The sequence below is a fragment of the Penicillium robsamsonii genome, assembly GCF_028829455.1.
Source record: "Penicillium robsamsonii strain IBT 29466 chromosome Unknown utg000004l_segment0_segment0, whole genome shotgun sequence".
NCBI classification, from domain to species: Eukaryota; Fungi; Ascomycota; class Eurotiomycetes; order Eurotiales; family Aspergillaceae; genus Penicillium; species Penicillium robsamsonii.
This window is the reverse complement of record NW_026643222.1, coordinates 760,054-776,457: the sequence shown is the minus strand read 5'-3', so window position 1 is coordinate 776,457 and position 16,404 is coordinate 760,054. Positions and strand designations below refer to the sequence as shown.

Below are 16,404 nucleotides of genomic sequence, written 5' to 3'. Positions count from 1 at the left end.
TGCGCCGTTATCATTGGTCTCTTCGGGGGGTTTTCATTTCATATGCCCGAAACGGCTGGACCACGTCTCGGAGTCCGTACCTGGGACTTAAGCAAAAGCCCCCGAAGCACGGGGCAACGAGATTCCCGTTCCCCATGATCGGTTCCACTTAGCCTTCCCGGCTTGCCGCCTAACCACTAGGGTCTATAGAATATTATGACCAGGATGAACAACCTTCCCCTCCTTTGAAACATTCCTATTTAATCCTTCCCCCCGCCACATTTTAATTGAGTCGACTCGCTTCCACTGTTCTCACCATATTTTTCCAATCTTATTTTCTGCTACCTACTGGTATCTCAGCCCTTCCCATCCTACGCCAAGCCTCTGCACGACACACACTACTTTCCAACCAACATAGCGGCAATGGCACCACCGACGCCCTCGTACACCAAGGTCACTCACTCTGCCACGTATGCTGGCATCAATCCAACTCAGCCCGGCCTCTCCACTACGGGCAAGGTTGTGTTGATCACTGGCGCATCTGGCGGCATCGGCCGAGCCACAGCCTCATCCTTCGCTGCATCGGGCCCCCGAGCCCTCATCCTTCTCGGTCGACGCGCCGACGCCCTGACCGAAACCGCCGCCATTGTCCGCGGCAGCCACCCAGAGGTGACGATCCAAACTCACGAGGCTGAGCTGTGCGATGCTTCGAGCGTCCGCGACACTATGAAGAAGGTGGCTGCCGAGTTTGGTGGCATCGACATCCTGATCCACTCTGCCGGCGTCCTGGCCCCCGTTGTTCCGCTCCTGCAAGCCGATCCGGCTACTTTCCTGGACGGCTACAAGACTACCGTTGTCGGTACACTGGTAACGGCACAAGCTGTCGTCCTGGCAAACAAGACTGTCAGCCCCAACGAGGACAAGCCAATCACATTCATCAATCTGACCACGGCCGGTATCATTTTCCCCCCATTCCCCGGCATGGGCGCCTATGTCAGTAGTAAGATGGCCGCCGTCAAGGTCCTGCAGGCCTTCGCCGTCGAGAACCCGCAAGTGCGTCTTCACAATGTGCATCCCGGTTTCCTCGATACAGCTATGTCTGCTAAGCTATCAGAGTCGATTAAATTGCCATTTGGCTTTGACGAAAGTGAGTATCAATTGATCTTGTTCTTTGTGGCTAGTCCGTCTCTGTGTTCAATTAACTAATGGCTATTCTTTTCCAGTCTCTCTTCCCGCCGACTTCCTAGTCTGGATTGTCTCCCCCGAAGCTGAATTCCTTAAGAACAAGATCGTCTTCTCCTGTTGGGACGTTGATGAGCTTAAGGCTCGCAAGAACGAGATTGTCGGTGGCCCGCCAGGAACTGGTGAGCTCTGGCTCGGCTACCAAGGATTCCCACGATTCGTCGGTGGTCAGGCTTTGCCAGGCACCCAGTAAACAATCGATCCCGATATGAGAAGTCATCATCCCAGGCTGCACGGTGTACATGCGTGCGTTAATTAAACAAGTACATGAGCTATTTACACAAAATGCTAGCACGAAGACCTCAATAAAAAAAAAGAATCTACAGTTATGTTGCTGAACTCAAATAATAAGGAAAAGAAGAAGAACAAACAGTAGTCCTCGTCGATTTGCAACAATAGGGGGGGTGAACTTTCTCAAGCCCGTTTTACATTATCCGACATCGAGGCCTCGGACTCATCCTCCACGGGCGAGTATTATTTTTCTATGTTCAGACCACGCTCTGAAAATACAAGATACGTGACTATGTTCTAGATATGGTCCTACATGAAAATGCAACAAGGCTCAAAGGAACAAGCATTTTTTCACTTCCGAGTGAAGATAGCTGCAGCGGCGACCCCATGGATATATGTTGTTTATACCAGCTTTGGCTATGGATGTGCCTTCGCTAGACGATATAGTCCCGCGCAGGTTCACCTTCTATGCCAGAGACAGAGATGTCCTTTCGAACCCTAATCATATGATACGGGAAAATAACACGTTTTGTACCTACCTGTAATAATACCAGTCACTTAATATTTGAGATCGTAATTTACTTGAAACGAGATACATTCATCCCATTAATTAAGTCAGGCTAGAAGGCAAGAAGAATATTCACTTACGTGCTAATAGTAATGTAATTGAATTCTTATCAAGTATTGTGGTTATTCTATCATGTTATGGTGCTTCACCTTCAACCTAATAGAGATGTAATAAAAAGGTACCGATCTGAACCAAAAAAAAGGAGCTTCGACCCGTACCCTAGCTAATGCTAAAAAAAACAATATTCAAAGACAGTTAAAAATCCAATTCCTAACATTCTGACATAGCAAAAATATAGAGTTCATGAAGGAAATTGGATTTACATAGCGAATAAGGCAACAAAGCAACTCAGTCCAAGGGAAACAAGGAGAGCTCCGGCACTGGGTGCTCCAGAACTGATTGATGAGCCAGAACTGTCTAATGGGCCAGAACTGTCTGATGAGCCAGAACTGTCTAATGGGCCAGAACTGTCTGATGAGTCAGAACTGTCTGATGAGCCCGAGGATGATGTGCTACTCGTATGAGATGGCGCTGCGCCGGTGCTTGTGCCAGATGCAGGATCCACAATACTACCAGATCCAGACGTGAGTCCCGAGCTTGATGTTGAGCTAGAGGGGCTGTCGGTGGTGGTGGCAGTTGATTCAGAGCTAGAGTCAGAGCTAGAGCCAGAAGAGCCAGAGCTAGAGCCAGAAGAGCCAGAGCTAGAGCCAGAAGAGCCAGAGCTAGAGCCAGAAGAGCCAGAGCATGTACTGGCTGGATCGCTGGGGTCGTAGCATGTAAAACCATCAGAACATTCAATGTATCCAGATCCAAAACAACTGACGCAGGTGCCACTGGGGCAATAATCAAAGCCAGAGCCAGAGCCAGAGCCAGAGCTAGAGCTAGAGCTAGAGCCAGAGCCAGAGCTAGAGCCAGAGCTAGAGCCAGAGCTAGAGCCAGAGCTAGAGCCAGAAGAGATAGAGCATGTACTGGTTGGATCGCTGGGGTCGTAGCAATTAAAACCATCAGAACATTCAATGTATCCAGATCCAAAACAACTGACGCAAGTGGCACCAACACCGGAGCAATAGTTAGAGTCGCCAGCAGAGCCCTGACGGGCCATCAGTTGGTTGTTGGAAGTCAAGCCCTTGTACAAGGTTTTGACGTTGCTCGTCGCAGGAAAAGGTGAGCTCTGCGAAGCCAACTTCTGGTAGGCTTTTTCACCGGAAACGATCGTCACAGCGGAGAGTGAAAAGAGAAGATAAAATTCGGTGAAACGCATTTTGGCTGTCGAATGGAGTTTGATGGAGGAAAAGTTGTTATAAACGATTGACGATATGAGCAAATCTGCTCGATATATACTGGCACACAATAGACGGTTAACACGTGTGCCAAAGAAACGATAAGAAGAAGGACCGATCAGTCAATATCTCCCGGAGACAGAGGTCGTGGGACCTTATATATAACATTTTCCCTGCTGCTTGTTTCTTTTTTTATTCGCCCCTCTCGTCAATACGGGTTACCTAACTACCTAAAGATATACGAACCGCCAAGACGCGTAGCTGCATATTTGGACACTCGTAGTGGTTCTTGAACCCCTAAATGGAAAGGATCATTCCATATTAAGTAAAGTCACCTCGTGTTGAGGAACTTAGATTTACGATCTGCGTTTTATCTTTACCGCTTCCAGTTAAGCGATTGGAGGGCACGGATAGCGGGTGTCCTTGGGGGAAATTATTGCTCAGGTTGAGCCGCTTCTGTTCGGACAAGGACAGGGCGTGGTGAATTTTAAAAGTAGATCAGTGATAATACACATCACAGTTCCTGTGTATTCGTAATTATACCGTACAGCAATTGAACATAGTTTAAAATACGGAATACGGGAGTAACCCAATCTAGATAAAGGGTTTATGTAATCAGGAGTTGAAAGAGCACCAGGGCATCTCCATGGTACCAACATGGACGGCGATCCTGGGCAAGACTGTATGTCGAGGGTTATCGACCGTTCATAATCTGCGCTAGCGGACCGATAAACCACGTGGTGTTGACGTATATGTGTGCTGGGAAACCAGCCATTGTCGTAGCTCGTCTTGCTTCCGGTTCCTCTGCAGGAATGGGTTCCCCTGCAGGAATGGAAACTCAGCCTCGTGGAGTCCCGCAATGCCGGAATCCGAGAATAGAGAGAAGCTTGTTAGCGCCGTCTTACGGTATTCGGTAAAGGTCGGACTCCGAGAATCCGTGTTGCTGCCAGGCACAGCCGCGCTTATACGGATATCTAGAAAAACTATTATATTTAGTGTGCTAACCGTAGATGTATTGCCAAATTATCCAGAGCCTGTCCGCTTCGATCTCTATCAGTCGATCCAGAATCATTAGATAAAACGTCTCTGATATCCTCTCTTTTCTTGTGTTTCTTTTTTCCGGTTGGAAACCGACGACGATCTTCGGCAGTGATTCTCTCAAGCACATCTAAGCACCATCATGCATTGGTATACTTTGTACCTCCTTGCAGTGACGGGACTCGCCACCGCTTTCACTATACATGATCCATGCAAGTCCCTCGAGTCCAAGATCCCAGGGCGCGTCTCATACCCCGGTTCAACAACCTATAATGCCTCCGTTTCATCCTACTTTAGCGGTCAGGAGCGCGCCATGAGTCCCAGTTGTATCTTCAGGCCTACCGATACTTCTGAAGTATCCCAGTTTGTCAAGTTAGTGACTTCAGACGATTACAAGACCAACTTCGCCGTTAGGGGTGGTGGACACACCCTCTGGACTGGCGCGGCAAACATTGACTCTGGCATCACCGTTGACATGCGCCTCATCAACCAAGTAGAGCTGAGTGAGGATCACAAAATTGCCCGCATTGGAGGTGGCGCTGTATGGGATCATGCTTACGAGCAGCTCGTGCCGTATAATCTGACTGTTATGGGAGGCCGTATTCCCGGGATCGGAGTTGGTGGCTTCGCCACTGGGGGTCAGTACTCGCATCGAAGGCGGTTTTGAATAACTATAGCTAATTTGTCATCAGGTGGAATTACCTTCCACTCACGCGAGCGCGGTTTTAGTTGCGACAATATCTACGGTTATGAAGTTGTTCTCGGAAGTGGTGAAGTCATTTATGTCGACCAGGCCTCTCACCCCGATCTTTGGGTTGCTTTGAAAGGCGGCTCCAACAACTTTGGCATTATCACACGCTTTGATGTAGCTACAATTGTTCAGGGCAACCTGTGGTACAGTCTCCTGGGTTACAATTATACAGACGCCACGTTGTGGGCTCACGCCAAAGCCTTCAGCGACTTTATGAAGCCAAAGAATTTCGACAGCGCAGCCATGATGGGAGTCTTCTTGGACTATGCAGGCGGTAAATTCCTTCTCTCTGATTCCATGTGGTACACAGAAGATGTTAAGAAACCCGCCGTGTACGACGCTTTCACCGAGATCCCAAACTTGGGAGGTGTGGCGGAGCTCACCACTACTGACAAGGTCGTGGAGCTGTTCGGACAGAATATCCCTGATTACGAGCCACGGTTAGCAACAACAATAAACACCCTACCATTTCATGCTCCACAAATCTAACTACTTCTCTAGTGCCTTCCAACTCACCTTTTCGTTCCATAACCCGGATCCCCATGTCTACATGGAGCTTTTCAAGATCTGGGAGAAAGGCGTGAGCAAAATCGCGGATGTGGACAGCATATTCGTCGAATTCTTGGTTCAGCCTCATCCCGTTACCAACGGCACCAACATGTTCGGCCTGACGCCCGAAAAGACAGACGACGTTATGATCGACATGACTGCTGGGTACGCAAACAAAGCCGACGATGTGAGAGTTCAGCGAGTCATTGAAGACGTTGTGAACAAGCAACGCGCACTCCTAAGGTCTCATGGGCATCTGATGGACTTCATCTACCTCAATTACGCCGACATCTCACAGAAGGTCCTCCAGAGCTGGGGTAAGCATAACGTTGCTAAGCTCAGAGCTGCTAGCAAGAAATACGACCCCAATGGCGTGTTTCAGGAACGGGTCCCTGGTGGTTACAAAATCCCAGCATAGGTCTTCCGAACCGGTTTATTGCTCTGCAGCGAATACAAAAAGATGGGCGCGTTGTATCGCACACGAGCCAAGTTCGGGACCAAGAACGTACTTACATATGACTTAGTCAGGGCTAAAGGTATAATAAAAGCCTTTACTTATCGTGGTACTGCGGGTGTATTGGTCAAATTCAATGACGGTAAATTCTCTGACTAACTAAATAACAATGGTCCGAATTTGACAATCTGGCAGGGCATAACGATGATATAAATGATCGGTTTGGAAGCGATATATGAAGGGAATTTATTTCGAAGGAGATATGTTCTGATGGATTCATAGCATGTTGTTGAATTGGCAGATTCCGGGCTGCATGCTATGTTTCCAAAGATGGATGAGATTCACAAAGTGAGATGTACTGGCATCATGGTCCTGGCGCTTGGTGGAATGCTGAGAACATTTCCACAACGCGAGAGTCAATATGTGTTTGTTTCGTGTCAAAGATCGGTTATGCATTTATGTCAAATGTTCTTATCATTGAAGGTTCCAAGTTTCTGGTGTTCACGCCAAGCCGTAGTTAAATCATTCCGAGCGGCTTCGACCTCTTTCGACAGATGTGCCACTAGTCGGTCATGTGCGATTGCGGGAAATCCAGTAGAGGGGACATTGGTATTGGAATCCGGCCCCATTGAGTTTGACGTACCAGCCTGCTTGATACGAGCCGAAAGAGTATCGACCAGACGTTGCAGGTGTCCGAGCTCCTTGAGTATCACTTGGGCCTGGATATCCCAATCCAAGGAAGAATTGTCGATAATGTGATCTCCAATAGTGGCAGCCTGATGTATCACTTTCTCTGGCGAAGATCTGTGCTCATCGAGATAATCCTTGCCACCGGTGGAGCTGCTAGGGCGTCGGGAAAAGCACGCGCGGATCATCGCTCGATACCACACCGCGAGCCGAGAACAGAGAAGTGCCAACAGAACCTGATTCTGAGGACGAAGAGCGCATCCACATTGTAGCATGCGGCAAACTGACATGCCAGCATCTTTGTTGTCTTTGAGGACAGACCCCGACATGCGTGCTGGTTCAGGACCATTGGCATCCTGGCTTCCGCTGCTGCTGCGACGATTTCTAAGAGAAAGGCAACTGTTTTGGCGAATGTGGAGGAAGCGAAGATTCTGGGTCGCAGTAATAATGCAAGGAGGGCGGCATTCAGCGAGACAAGTAGATGTCGTCGTTGTAGGGGGCGCTGTTGTTGGAACAGGGGTCGTTAGTGAGCCATCGGAGCCAAAAGGCAGAGTAGAGAGAGACGAAGAGTGAGTATGGTTGTGGGCGGGCAGATGATTCGGAAGCGTAGAGTAATCCAACATCGGCTCATCAGAATTATCAGAGCCAAGGGCATAGTCCATGCAAAAATCCGAGTTCGTATCGGGACCAGATTCTGCACTAGATTCAAGGGGCGGGCTTGCAAGAAGAGAATGCAGATATGCAGTAGAACTAAGATCAACGTTCAAGTGAACATCAGGAGCCTCGAATGGTGGCTCTCCGAATAGACTGTTTGCGCCGAACCCCGCGGGTGGGTTTAGCTGATCGGCAGGTCCCGTACATCGGGGTATTGTTGAAAACCGATCATCGTCACTGCTGGGAAGCAGCGTCGAAAAAGGCCCCGAATCCTTGGCCAAGTGTAGATCAAAAGCATCCAGCGGTTCCAAAGAAGTGTGATCAAAATCGCAAGCCTTATCCGTGGGCGGCGTGACTTGACCTAGATGCCAGAATAGGCCATCAAGTTGGGCATTTAGTTGGGCATTACTCGAATGTTTAATGGAACGCCCTGGACGATACCGATGACGAGGACATGTGCACGGTGACCTGTCTATGCAGAAATCTCCATCACCAATGACAGGGGTGCACATATTAGTGAAAGGCTAAGAGGTATATCAAGATGTCTGTACGGAGCCTAGAAGCTGGGGAATAGAATGAAGAAAGGGAGAAAGATGGCAATGGACCAGCTAAAGGTCACCTAATCTTGCCACATTCCTTTTACGGGGCGCGATCTATTCATCTCTCAAAGTGCAACCCCCTGCAATGAGAACAACCCCAGGTTCCAGCTGAGACCGACCTAAAAAGCTAAGGAAAGACCCTGGGGCCAAAACCTTAACTTACTAATCTGGTATAAGGCCCACCCAGTCAGCAAGACATTGTATTTTCACCTCTACAGCGCCATATCCTCTATAAGGGTCCTTCATTTTGAGATATCTTTATTAGGGCCCTATTAGGTTTAGAGATTTAGGGGACTTGAGGACTCTCGTTTCTATTTAATGGTGTTGAATTTTTGGGTCTCTCTCAGCTTTGAGGGCCAGCTGGTAGCCCTTTTTTTGATCCCTTTATTAGTTGGGACGGTCCGCCTTAATTAACGTGTTCCTATCGCATCGCCCCCTAACTACTCTTACGGTTCCGTTACAGGGCGCATTTCCATGCTTATGTTACATCGCTTAGGTAGCCGCTAAATTAGTCCCCATGTAGCTAGGTCAGCTAACCAAGAATGGACTATTTTTAACGATTGGTGAACGAGGCAAATCGGTCACGGGAGATTTACCAATTGCGGACCAGGCTAGACGGGCCGCTCGGCTATGATGCCCACATGGATATCTCGATTCGGCGCCTCGTGGACATTTGAAATCTCTCGGCGTTTCTTGGATAGCTTTCTTGCTAGTGAGCGGATGAAAGCTTAGTCTTTTGTCACAGTTTGCAATAACAAACCATTCAACTTCTATCACCCGCAGGGTGGCCGTCTATAAAAATAAATCGCTGAAACCTACAATACGAGGTACGAGATTACCCGCTCCGCAAAACTTAGTCCCACAGTGATTTATTTCCGTAATAGGACTAGCTAGGCTTATTATACGTGTAACGAATTACATACATTTTATATTTCAACTTCTTATGCACTTCTTATTACACACGCAACTACTTCGTATAAAGGAATTATAGTCCACCTGTTCCCTACCGGCAGGAAATATAGCTGGTTTTATTTGGCTAATCCTTAGTTTACACGTGTAAATAATCAGAGGTAATTTCACACACACGATACGAGTTTACCCGATTAGTACTAGTTTTACTGTGGGGCGCTGAGTCGAGGCTGAGAGGTATGTACATGTTTTAGTATGCAGGAAAGCCCACTAGTATACCAAACGAGGCCACCTTGTGTTCCGTGCCCGGATGAATAGAGGGGCATGAAGATTTAGACTAGTTCTTCAGCGGGGGAGCCGCTTACCTTCACAGAATCCTTCATTTGAACATACGAGATAAACAGTGACTCCAGAAAAATATGGAACCCACAGAAACTCAGTCGCCAACCACGGACGCCCCATCTCCCGCATCTTCACAATCTCAAAAGCTCAAGGATTCTTGTGACAATTGCTCCTCCTCCAAAGTGCGCTGTACGAAAGAAAAGCCCTCGTGTGCACGATGCAAAAAGTGGGGATATACATGTTTGTATAGCCCTGCACGAAGAGTTGGACGACCACACCGATCTAAAGAACCTTCGCCGACAAAAAAGGATGGTGAGGAACCAGAACGGCCACATTCTACCAAGGCCATAAGGACAACCCGATTTGTAGATAAGGCAGACAGATCATCTTCTCGGTTCAAAACATTGCCTTCCCGTGTGGATAGGGGCCGCAATAGCTCCATTGTCAATCGCAGACTCAGTCGAAATGAGACATCCTTCAAAGCGCAACAACCAAAGGCCAATGTGGCTGAAATCCATAGGCACAGGGTCAGCCCGGATTGCGTGTTGGTCGTCATGGACCTGTTCTCCGAATTGGAAGTTCCGACCGAGCAGCTCAGGCGCTCATCGTTGGTAGATTCCTGCCTAGCGAACTCGACGGCACAGACCATCGTCGCCGTACTTCGCCGCCTCTTCACTATTTTGATATGTCCTTGTTCTGAGCGCGCTGAGGTTGGCATGTTGATATATGCTATCTGCATGACCATCATCGATATGCACGCCATGACAATCACCAAGTCCGTTCGCCACAACACACAGCCACCGGTACTGGGTCAGACGGGTCTTTGGGATGATCATGGAGCGTCTGCTCAGGAGCCGCTGGAAAACGAAGCCGTGGCTATGCTGGTATTAGGAGAGCTATCCAAGATGGCCAAGTTAGTTTTGCAATTCACCGCGCGGTACAGTGGAGATGTGGAGGGCAAACAGCCCCTTCCGGAAGGCCACAAGATCCCATTCGACTTTTTGCCGGCTTTGGGCAACCTCATGCAGGAGAGGCTGCAGCAAATTACAAACGATGCAACATATTGGCTCGGATAGCCTGCAGTTTATGTATTTTTATATTTATTCGGCGTAGTTTGGATTAGGAGGTTCATCGTGTGATTGGCAACAATACAATCTGTTCTCATTCTGTCTTTACATCTAACAATACTGCTTGATCCAGTCCTTGAACTCCTTCACGGTAGGGCATTCTAAGAACAAAGAACTTCTAATCTCCAATCTCAACTCATTTCGGAATTTCTCAGCCAGCACAAGAGACATGAGAGAATCGACACCCAGTTCGGGGAACGTGGCCTCATCGGTGAGGTCTGAGGGCGGATAGCCAGTTTCCTGTCCAATCAACCGAAGACAGTCGATGACCACAGCAGGTTCGTTGACAACGGTAGAGGATGAAGACTCGACAACTTGTGGCTTTGACGGTAGAGTTATTTCAGCGGGAACAAGAGGCTTAGGGAGCAGTACCTGGGTAGGCTGTGTTGTTGATGTATTTTCAGCCGCTGCAGGGGTCGCGAACATGGCCCCCAGAAGAGCTCTCGGTATGCGTCGGAATTTGATTTCGCCCAACAAGCCCACAATCTCATCCCCTCGTAACACGTAAAGATCGCCCAGGAACGTATTCGGGTCGTCCTTTTCTGGAATCATACGCACATAGCTCGTATACTTGATGCCAGGCTCAAAACTCTCTATCCAACGCAGATCCTTCCATCCAGGCGTGATGTAAGCAAACTGCTTTGTATTCGTCACATCACTTCCATTCATGACAAACCCAGCCAATTGAAACAAACTGTCGGTCCAATGAGGAGGAATGTGCCACTTCCCGTGTCTATCTCCTGGAAGGCAAATTTCCGCACAGGCCTCGAATTGATTCAGCACGACTGATTGCATGCCTTGGTAAAGGGGACTGTAATCAACGATGTTTCGGAAGAGTTCGTACACCATGCTCCTTGAAAGACGACTTGCTTCTCCTGTAGAGGCCATTGCCATGAGCGTGTCGATGCGCGACTTCAGCAGATGACTTTGTCGCCCCCATTCCTTTATCCATGCGGTTGGGTTCTCATAGGTGATTGTCGCTGTAGCAAAAGAGTCTTTCGAGCGCTGACCAGTAACTGATTGGGTGTACCATGTAATGCTGGCAGTGGATGTGGCTTGGTCCAGTTTTGCTTCAATCTGGAGCAGCTGAGACCCTAAACCGCTCTGGTCAAGTTTTTGAGAACTTTGGACGAGCATATCGGTAAGATTCATTGATGGTTGCTTATCAGTGGAGGCAATAAGCTTGTACAGATATGAACCCAGAATGAGAGCCATATCTGTCCAGATTGACTAATTTCAAATGGTGAGCAGGGAAGAAATACACAAGAGAGTGGAGGACTCACAGCAGACACTACGCCGATTCCGTTAATAGTATGCCCCAGAACTGCATTCATGAAGTCAGACCGTTTCATATCGGTCACAGCGGTGACCTCAACAGTCGAGTCGGTTATTTTCTGGGAAACAATCTGTTGCACAGAGGTACTGTCGATAGACTGTCCAGACGGTATGGCCTGCTTTCCTCCTCTCTGTACATTGCCCTTGTCTAGAGCCCATGTGCCCTCATACTGAATCCAGTGGTTTTTGTTATTCCATCGGTAAGCGCCTAGCCTCAAAACATTGTATGAATGTTCTTCTGGCTTGAAGTATTCATTCCAGCATACCGGTAGCCCTTCAGAATGCATTGCTGCCATTGATTTGGTCAAGGTAACATGGTTATCTTCGCCCTTCCGCAAAGATTGAACAACAAGCGCGCCAGAGACATGACTCTTAACAAATGAAGAGCAAAGCGCATGGTGTCCGACCTCGAGCCAGACTGTTTCTTCTGTAATCCCTAGTTCCCTGGCAGTGTTCATCGCGCCGAGGAAGTTGACTGGTTCTCTGGACGCACGGCGAAGATATTTCGCGTCCACGGTATTACCATCAAAGATGCATTTTCCAAGAAGAGTAGATATGATGGGGATCTGAGGAGGGTGGAACGTGATATGTCTCGCTGTTTGCTCGAATTCATCCAGAATAGGATCGAGTTGAGCAGTGTGGAATGCAAAAGGGAGATCCAACTCCGTACACTTTATGCCACTTGCTCCCAGAGTTGAGCGCACAACTTCGATCTCCTCGCGAGCTCCGCTAATTACTGTCGACTTCAGATCGTTCATGCATGAGATTTCGTAGACGTGGGATTCGGAAATGTTGCGGATTTCTTCAACACTCGCGCGCACGGATAGCATGACATGGCTGCCCACGGTACAAGAAGCCATGACAAGCTCTGCCCGTCGGCCAACGAGATATATTGCATCCGCAGGCGAAAGAACCTTAGCAGCTACCAAGGCAACATACTCACCAAGACTGTGGCCCATAACAAAACTGGGCCGAATGCCCAGAAGCTCCCACAATTTCAAAAGTGCAATCTCAAGAACCAGAATTGCCAACTGAGAGAGGATTGGTGAAACATTGTTGGCTTCTTCAGTCTTTTCCAATGTTGCAAAAACAGACGGAAATCCCAAATTTTGGGATAACTTATCCAACTGGGCAACCTGATCACGGAAGAAGGGGAAACTGCGCAGAAGCTGTGATGCTGCTCCACGGTAGAAACCACCCTGTCCCGTGAAAACGAACGCAACGCCTGGGGCTGTAGCTGGCACTGGTCGCAAGCTTGCCACTTTTTCAATTGAAGACTCGAGGAAACTTCTGAGTTGAGCTTTATTTGTGGCAGAGGTTGCAATACGTGTATGATGGTGCATCCGTCGGGCACAGGTGGTGTAGGAAAGATCGGCGAGAGTCACGTCGGGATTCGCATCAATGAAATGGATTAAAGCCTTGATGTTCTCCTTGAGGGATCCCTTGCTTTTTGCAGAAATGGTGATTGGGTACGCATCCCGCAACTCTGGTGTCACCTTAGGCTTGCGCGGAGCATCTTCCAAGAGCAGCGTAGTGTTTCCGCCATGGGCTCCAAAGCTGTTGACTATAGCATATCGTCCTCGCTTTTCAGGCCTGGGCCACTTGGTATGCTCTACAACAAGACCAGTGTTGCGGTTCTGCGTATTTTGCATCACGATTGGGTTCATCTCTGTCGTGATACCAATGTGCCGGGGTATTTCTTCATTTTCAAAGGCAAGGAGGACTTTTATCAAAGACGTCACCCCGGCTGCTGCCTCTCCGTGGCCAATATTGGCCTTGACGGCCCCCAGATGAAGTCGTTGCTGTCGGGCCTGAGTGAGGGGGGCGAAGACACTAGCGACAGACTCGGATTCGACACCGTCGCCTGCTTGGGTTCCAGTTCCATGCAGCTCGACATAACTCACATCCAAGGGACTTACTCCAGCGGTGTGCATCACCTGTCGATAGTTGTCTTTCTGTGCCTCGGCATGGGGGTGAGTAATGGATACTGCTTCACACGAGTGGTTCGTAGCACCGGAGACGATTGTGGCAATGATGGGATCATTGTCTGCCTGTGCATCTTCCAGCCTCTTGATCACTACGGACCCTACCCCGTCTGATCGACAGTAGCCATCTGCGCTCTTGTCCCAAACCTTGCATTGGCCTGTCTTGGACAGAAAGTGGCCCTTGGAGAGCATGCAGTAAATGTCGGAGTTAGTAATGACGTTCAACCCTCCAGCAATCACCATATCCGTTTCACCGGCCCATAGAGATGAGCAGGCCGCATTGACTGCCGCCAAACCGCTTGAGCAAGCAGTATCAATGTTGAAGCTTGGACCACCGAAGTTGAAAAAGTAATTGATGCGGCCGTTTCCAAAGGCACGTTCCCCTCCAGGAATACCGTACGTGCCGATTTGTTGCCCAGCGTTTGTCTCACGATAGTCATCGCTGGCCTGGCCATAGAAAGTACCAACACGCTTCCTGCACGTGGACGCAGTCCGATCTGGAGCGTATCCAGACATCTCCAGGGCCTCATATGCTGTGACTAGGGCAAGACGCTGCATCGGATCGGTTTGATCTGCCTATTTAGGTTTTTGTTAGTAATCCGGCATGAAGTGTCGTTGGGAGATGATGATAATTGGAGAAGACGACCTACTTCACGTGGGGACATATTGAAGAATCCGCTGTCGAATAGACCCGGATGGTCAATGAAATTTCCAAATGGAGACTCTGTTGCATTTATTGTCTTTCCAGTCGGGTCAAAGTGAGTCTCCAAGTCGAATCTGTCTTGTGGGACCGTAGTGCAGGTGTTGCGACCCTCCATCAATAGCCTCCAAAACAACTCTGGATCGTTTGCTCCTCCTGGCAGACGACAGGACATGCCCACGATGGCAAGCTTTTGGCAAGGGTTCGAATTTGGAAGGTTCGTTTCTTTGTGGATCCATTCCATCAAATTCTGCGGTTTCAACTTGATGCATGGAAGACTAGCTCCAATGTTTGCGAGAATCTGGTCTAAGGCCACGGAGCGATGAAACTGATAAACCTCGCATTCTTTGAACCCAACGCTCGAAAGACTCAATGCAATGCCCGAGCTGAGCTTGTCAGGGAACAGAGGCATAGTCAATGCCTCCACGCAGATGGCCTCGTACAGCTGTGCGGCATCATCGGCGATAAATGGCATTCCCGAGTTAGGAGACAGTAACGGGATACACACCGGACGGCGGTTTTCGGTCCCAGTTTCAAAGCCTCTCATGATTTCATGGACATCTTCATGGTTGTAAATATGTGAGACATGGCAGAGACCGCCATAGATGGGGAGTGGAGATCGTTTGGCGTTTCTCAGCACGGGTGAATGGCGGAAGAGACTTTCAAGACGAGATGGAGGTCCCGTAATTCCAACCGAAACTGAGTCTGCATGGCTGATACATACCCGACAAATATCCGAGTTTTTCTTCCAGAGGTTAGTCTCAGACAAACTAAAGTTTAGGATGACCTCTTCACATACTGTGTCCGTATTATAGGCATCCAGTGCATCTTGCACCTCTGCCACACTCAGTCCAGCTACGACGTATGCCCAACTTTTGCGAACCTCGCCCTGAGGCTCAAGCATATGTGATACCTGGCCGACGTGCAATCCAAAGCGGAAGGCCACCCGTACACTGGTAGGACCAGTGTGGGCAAGCTCAAACAGGGATGAAGATGTGGCTACAGCTGCCGCTGAAAATAGCCCTATGCTCATTCCTGCAAGGACCATTCCATCGGACACAGGGAGGTTATAGGGGATGCCTTGGGACTCATAATTCCTATGGGTTGTTGTTACTACTCGTCTTCGTCGAAAGAAAGCATGTGTTTCATGATGACATACCCAATAAGCATTCCAAGCTCCAGCACACAAAGCAATGCTCCTTCTAGTGCTCCTCCGGCGGGGGATTTTTGCAAATTTTCTAGGTTTTCAACCCAGGATATGATGGATTGGGAGGCAGGGAAGGCATCTTGCATGTGTCGAGGCATAGCAAGTATCTCTTCCTTCAATCCAAATGTACATTCCTTCAAAAATGTGGCTAACAAGGGTAGCCTCCTTTCACGACTCCATCTTTGCAAAGACTCAAAAAGGTCTGAAAGCCTGTCATGAGGGAAAGTATGACTGAACAAAAGAAATCGAGATGAGACCCCTTCTTCAGAAGATGTAGATGGGGTGTACATTTTTCTCAAAATCATGAGATCGAATACCCGGAACGATCAATAGAGTGAGATGTAGCATACTTTAAATGTTTAGCTCTATATCATGTGGACAAACATATTGTACGTGGTGTCTCATTGAGATCTCACGCTAGCCTGTGCCCCTCCGCGTGGCTCTACAGTCAGGGACCCTGTGATGTTACATCAAGCCCGGGGTCCGGTCATGATCATGGGATTCTAGAGCTGATAACAGTCGGAAATTTTGCCCACGGCCTACGAAGTTGTCGGGGTAATATCATAGCTTATGGTGGCTGAGTTCTTCTCGTCTTAAGTGGAGCTAGCTGATAGTAAGCGGCAGTGACTTTGCCGCCAGACTAGATTGAATACGAAGGGTGTATTCTGACTTTAGTTGCAGTTGGGTCCACATTTTTTTCAATGACTTTAATTGTCCGCACATGTTTGTGGTATATTTCGCCGAGTCTAGCTAGCCCGAGTTAACCA

The 16,404-nt window shown here is 48.7% G+C and overlaps 6 protein-coding genes across 6 annotated transcripts; 3 read left to right on the top strand and 3 right to left on the bottom strand.

Moving 5' to 3' along the window:
- Window positions 1-402: 402 nt before the first annotated feature.
- On the top strand, window positions 403-1,414 carry N7447_007773 (SDR family NAD(P)-dependent oxidoreductase; the record flags this gene model as incomplete). The annotated part of the gene is made up of 2 exons (XM_057232035.1): window positions 403-1,126; window positions 1,203-1,414. The coding sequence occupies 2 exons, from the start codon at window positions 403-405 to the stop codon at window positions 1,412-1,414; spliced, it is 936 nt and encodes a 311-aa protein (XP_057083800.1).
- A 925-nt stretch (window positions 1,415-2,339) lies between these two features.
- On the bottom strand, window positions 2,340-3,281 carry N7447_007772 (uncharacterized protein; the record flags this gene model as incomplete). Its single annotated transcript, XM_057232034.1, has 1 exon — window positions 2,340-3,281. One exon carries the CDS (start codon window positions 3,279-3,281, stop codon window positions 2,340-2,342), a length of 942 nt encoding a protein of 313 aa, XP_057083799.1.
- Window positions 3,282-4,480: 1,199 nt separating this feature from the next.
- N7447_007771 (FAD-dependent oxidoreductase) lies at window positions 4,481-6,056 on the top strand (the record flags this gene model as incomplete). The annotated part of the gene is made up of 3 exons (XM_057232033.1): window positions 4,481-4,976; window positions 5,031-5,529; window positions 5,591-6,056. 3 exons carry the CDS (start codon window positions 4,481-4,483, stop codon window positions 6,054-6,056), a joined length of 1,461 nt encoding a protein of 486 aa, XP_057083798.1.
- Window positions 6,057-6,553: 497 nt separating this feature from the next.
- Window positions 6,554-7,945, bottom strand: N7447_007770 (uncharacterized protein; the record flags this gene model as incomplete). The annotated part of the gene is made up of 1 exon (XM_057232032.1): window positions 6,554-7,945. The coding sequence occupies one exon, from the start codon at window positions 7,943-7,945 to the stop codon at window positions 6,554-6,556; it is 1,392 nt and encodes a 463-aa protein (XP_057083797.1).
- Window positions 7,946-9,837: 1,892 nt separating this feature from the next.
- On the top strand, window positions 9,838-10,359 carry N7447_007769 (uncharacterized protein; the record flags this gene model as incomplete). The annotated part of the gene is made up of 1 exon (XM_057232031.1): window positions 9,838-10,359. One exon carries the CDS (start codon window positions 9,838-9,840, stop codon window positions 10,357-10,359), a length of 522 nt encoding a protein of 173 aa, XP_057083796.1.
- Window positions 10,360-10,461: 102 nt separating this feature from the next.
- N7447_007768 (type I polyketide synthase) lies at window positions 10,462-15,927 on the bottom strand (the record flags this gene model as incomplete). The annotated part of the gene is made up of 5 exons (XM_057232030.1): window positions 10,462-11,640; window positions 11,694-14,306; window positions 14,381-15,175; window positions 15,230-15,510; window positions 15,618-15,927. The coding sequence occupies 5 exons, from the start codon at window positions 15,925-15,927 to the stop codon at window positions 10,462-10,464; spliced, it is 5,178 nt and encodes a 1,725-aa protein (XP_057083795.1).
- Window positions 15,928-16,404: the final 477 nt, after the last annotated feature.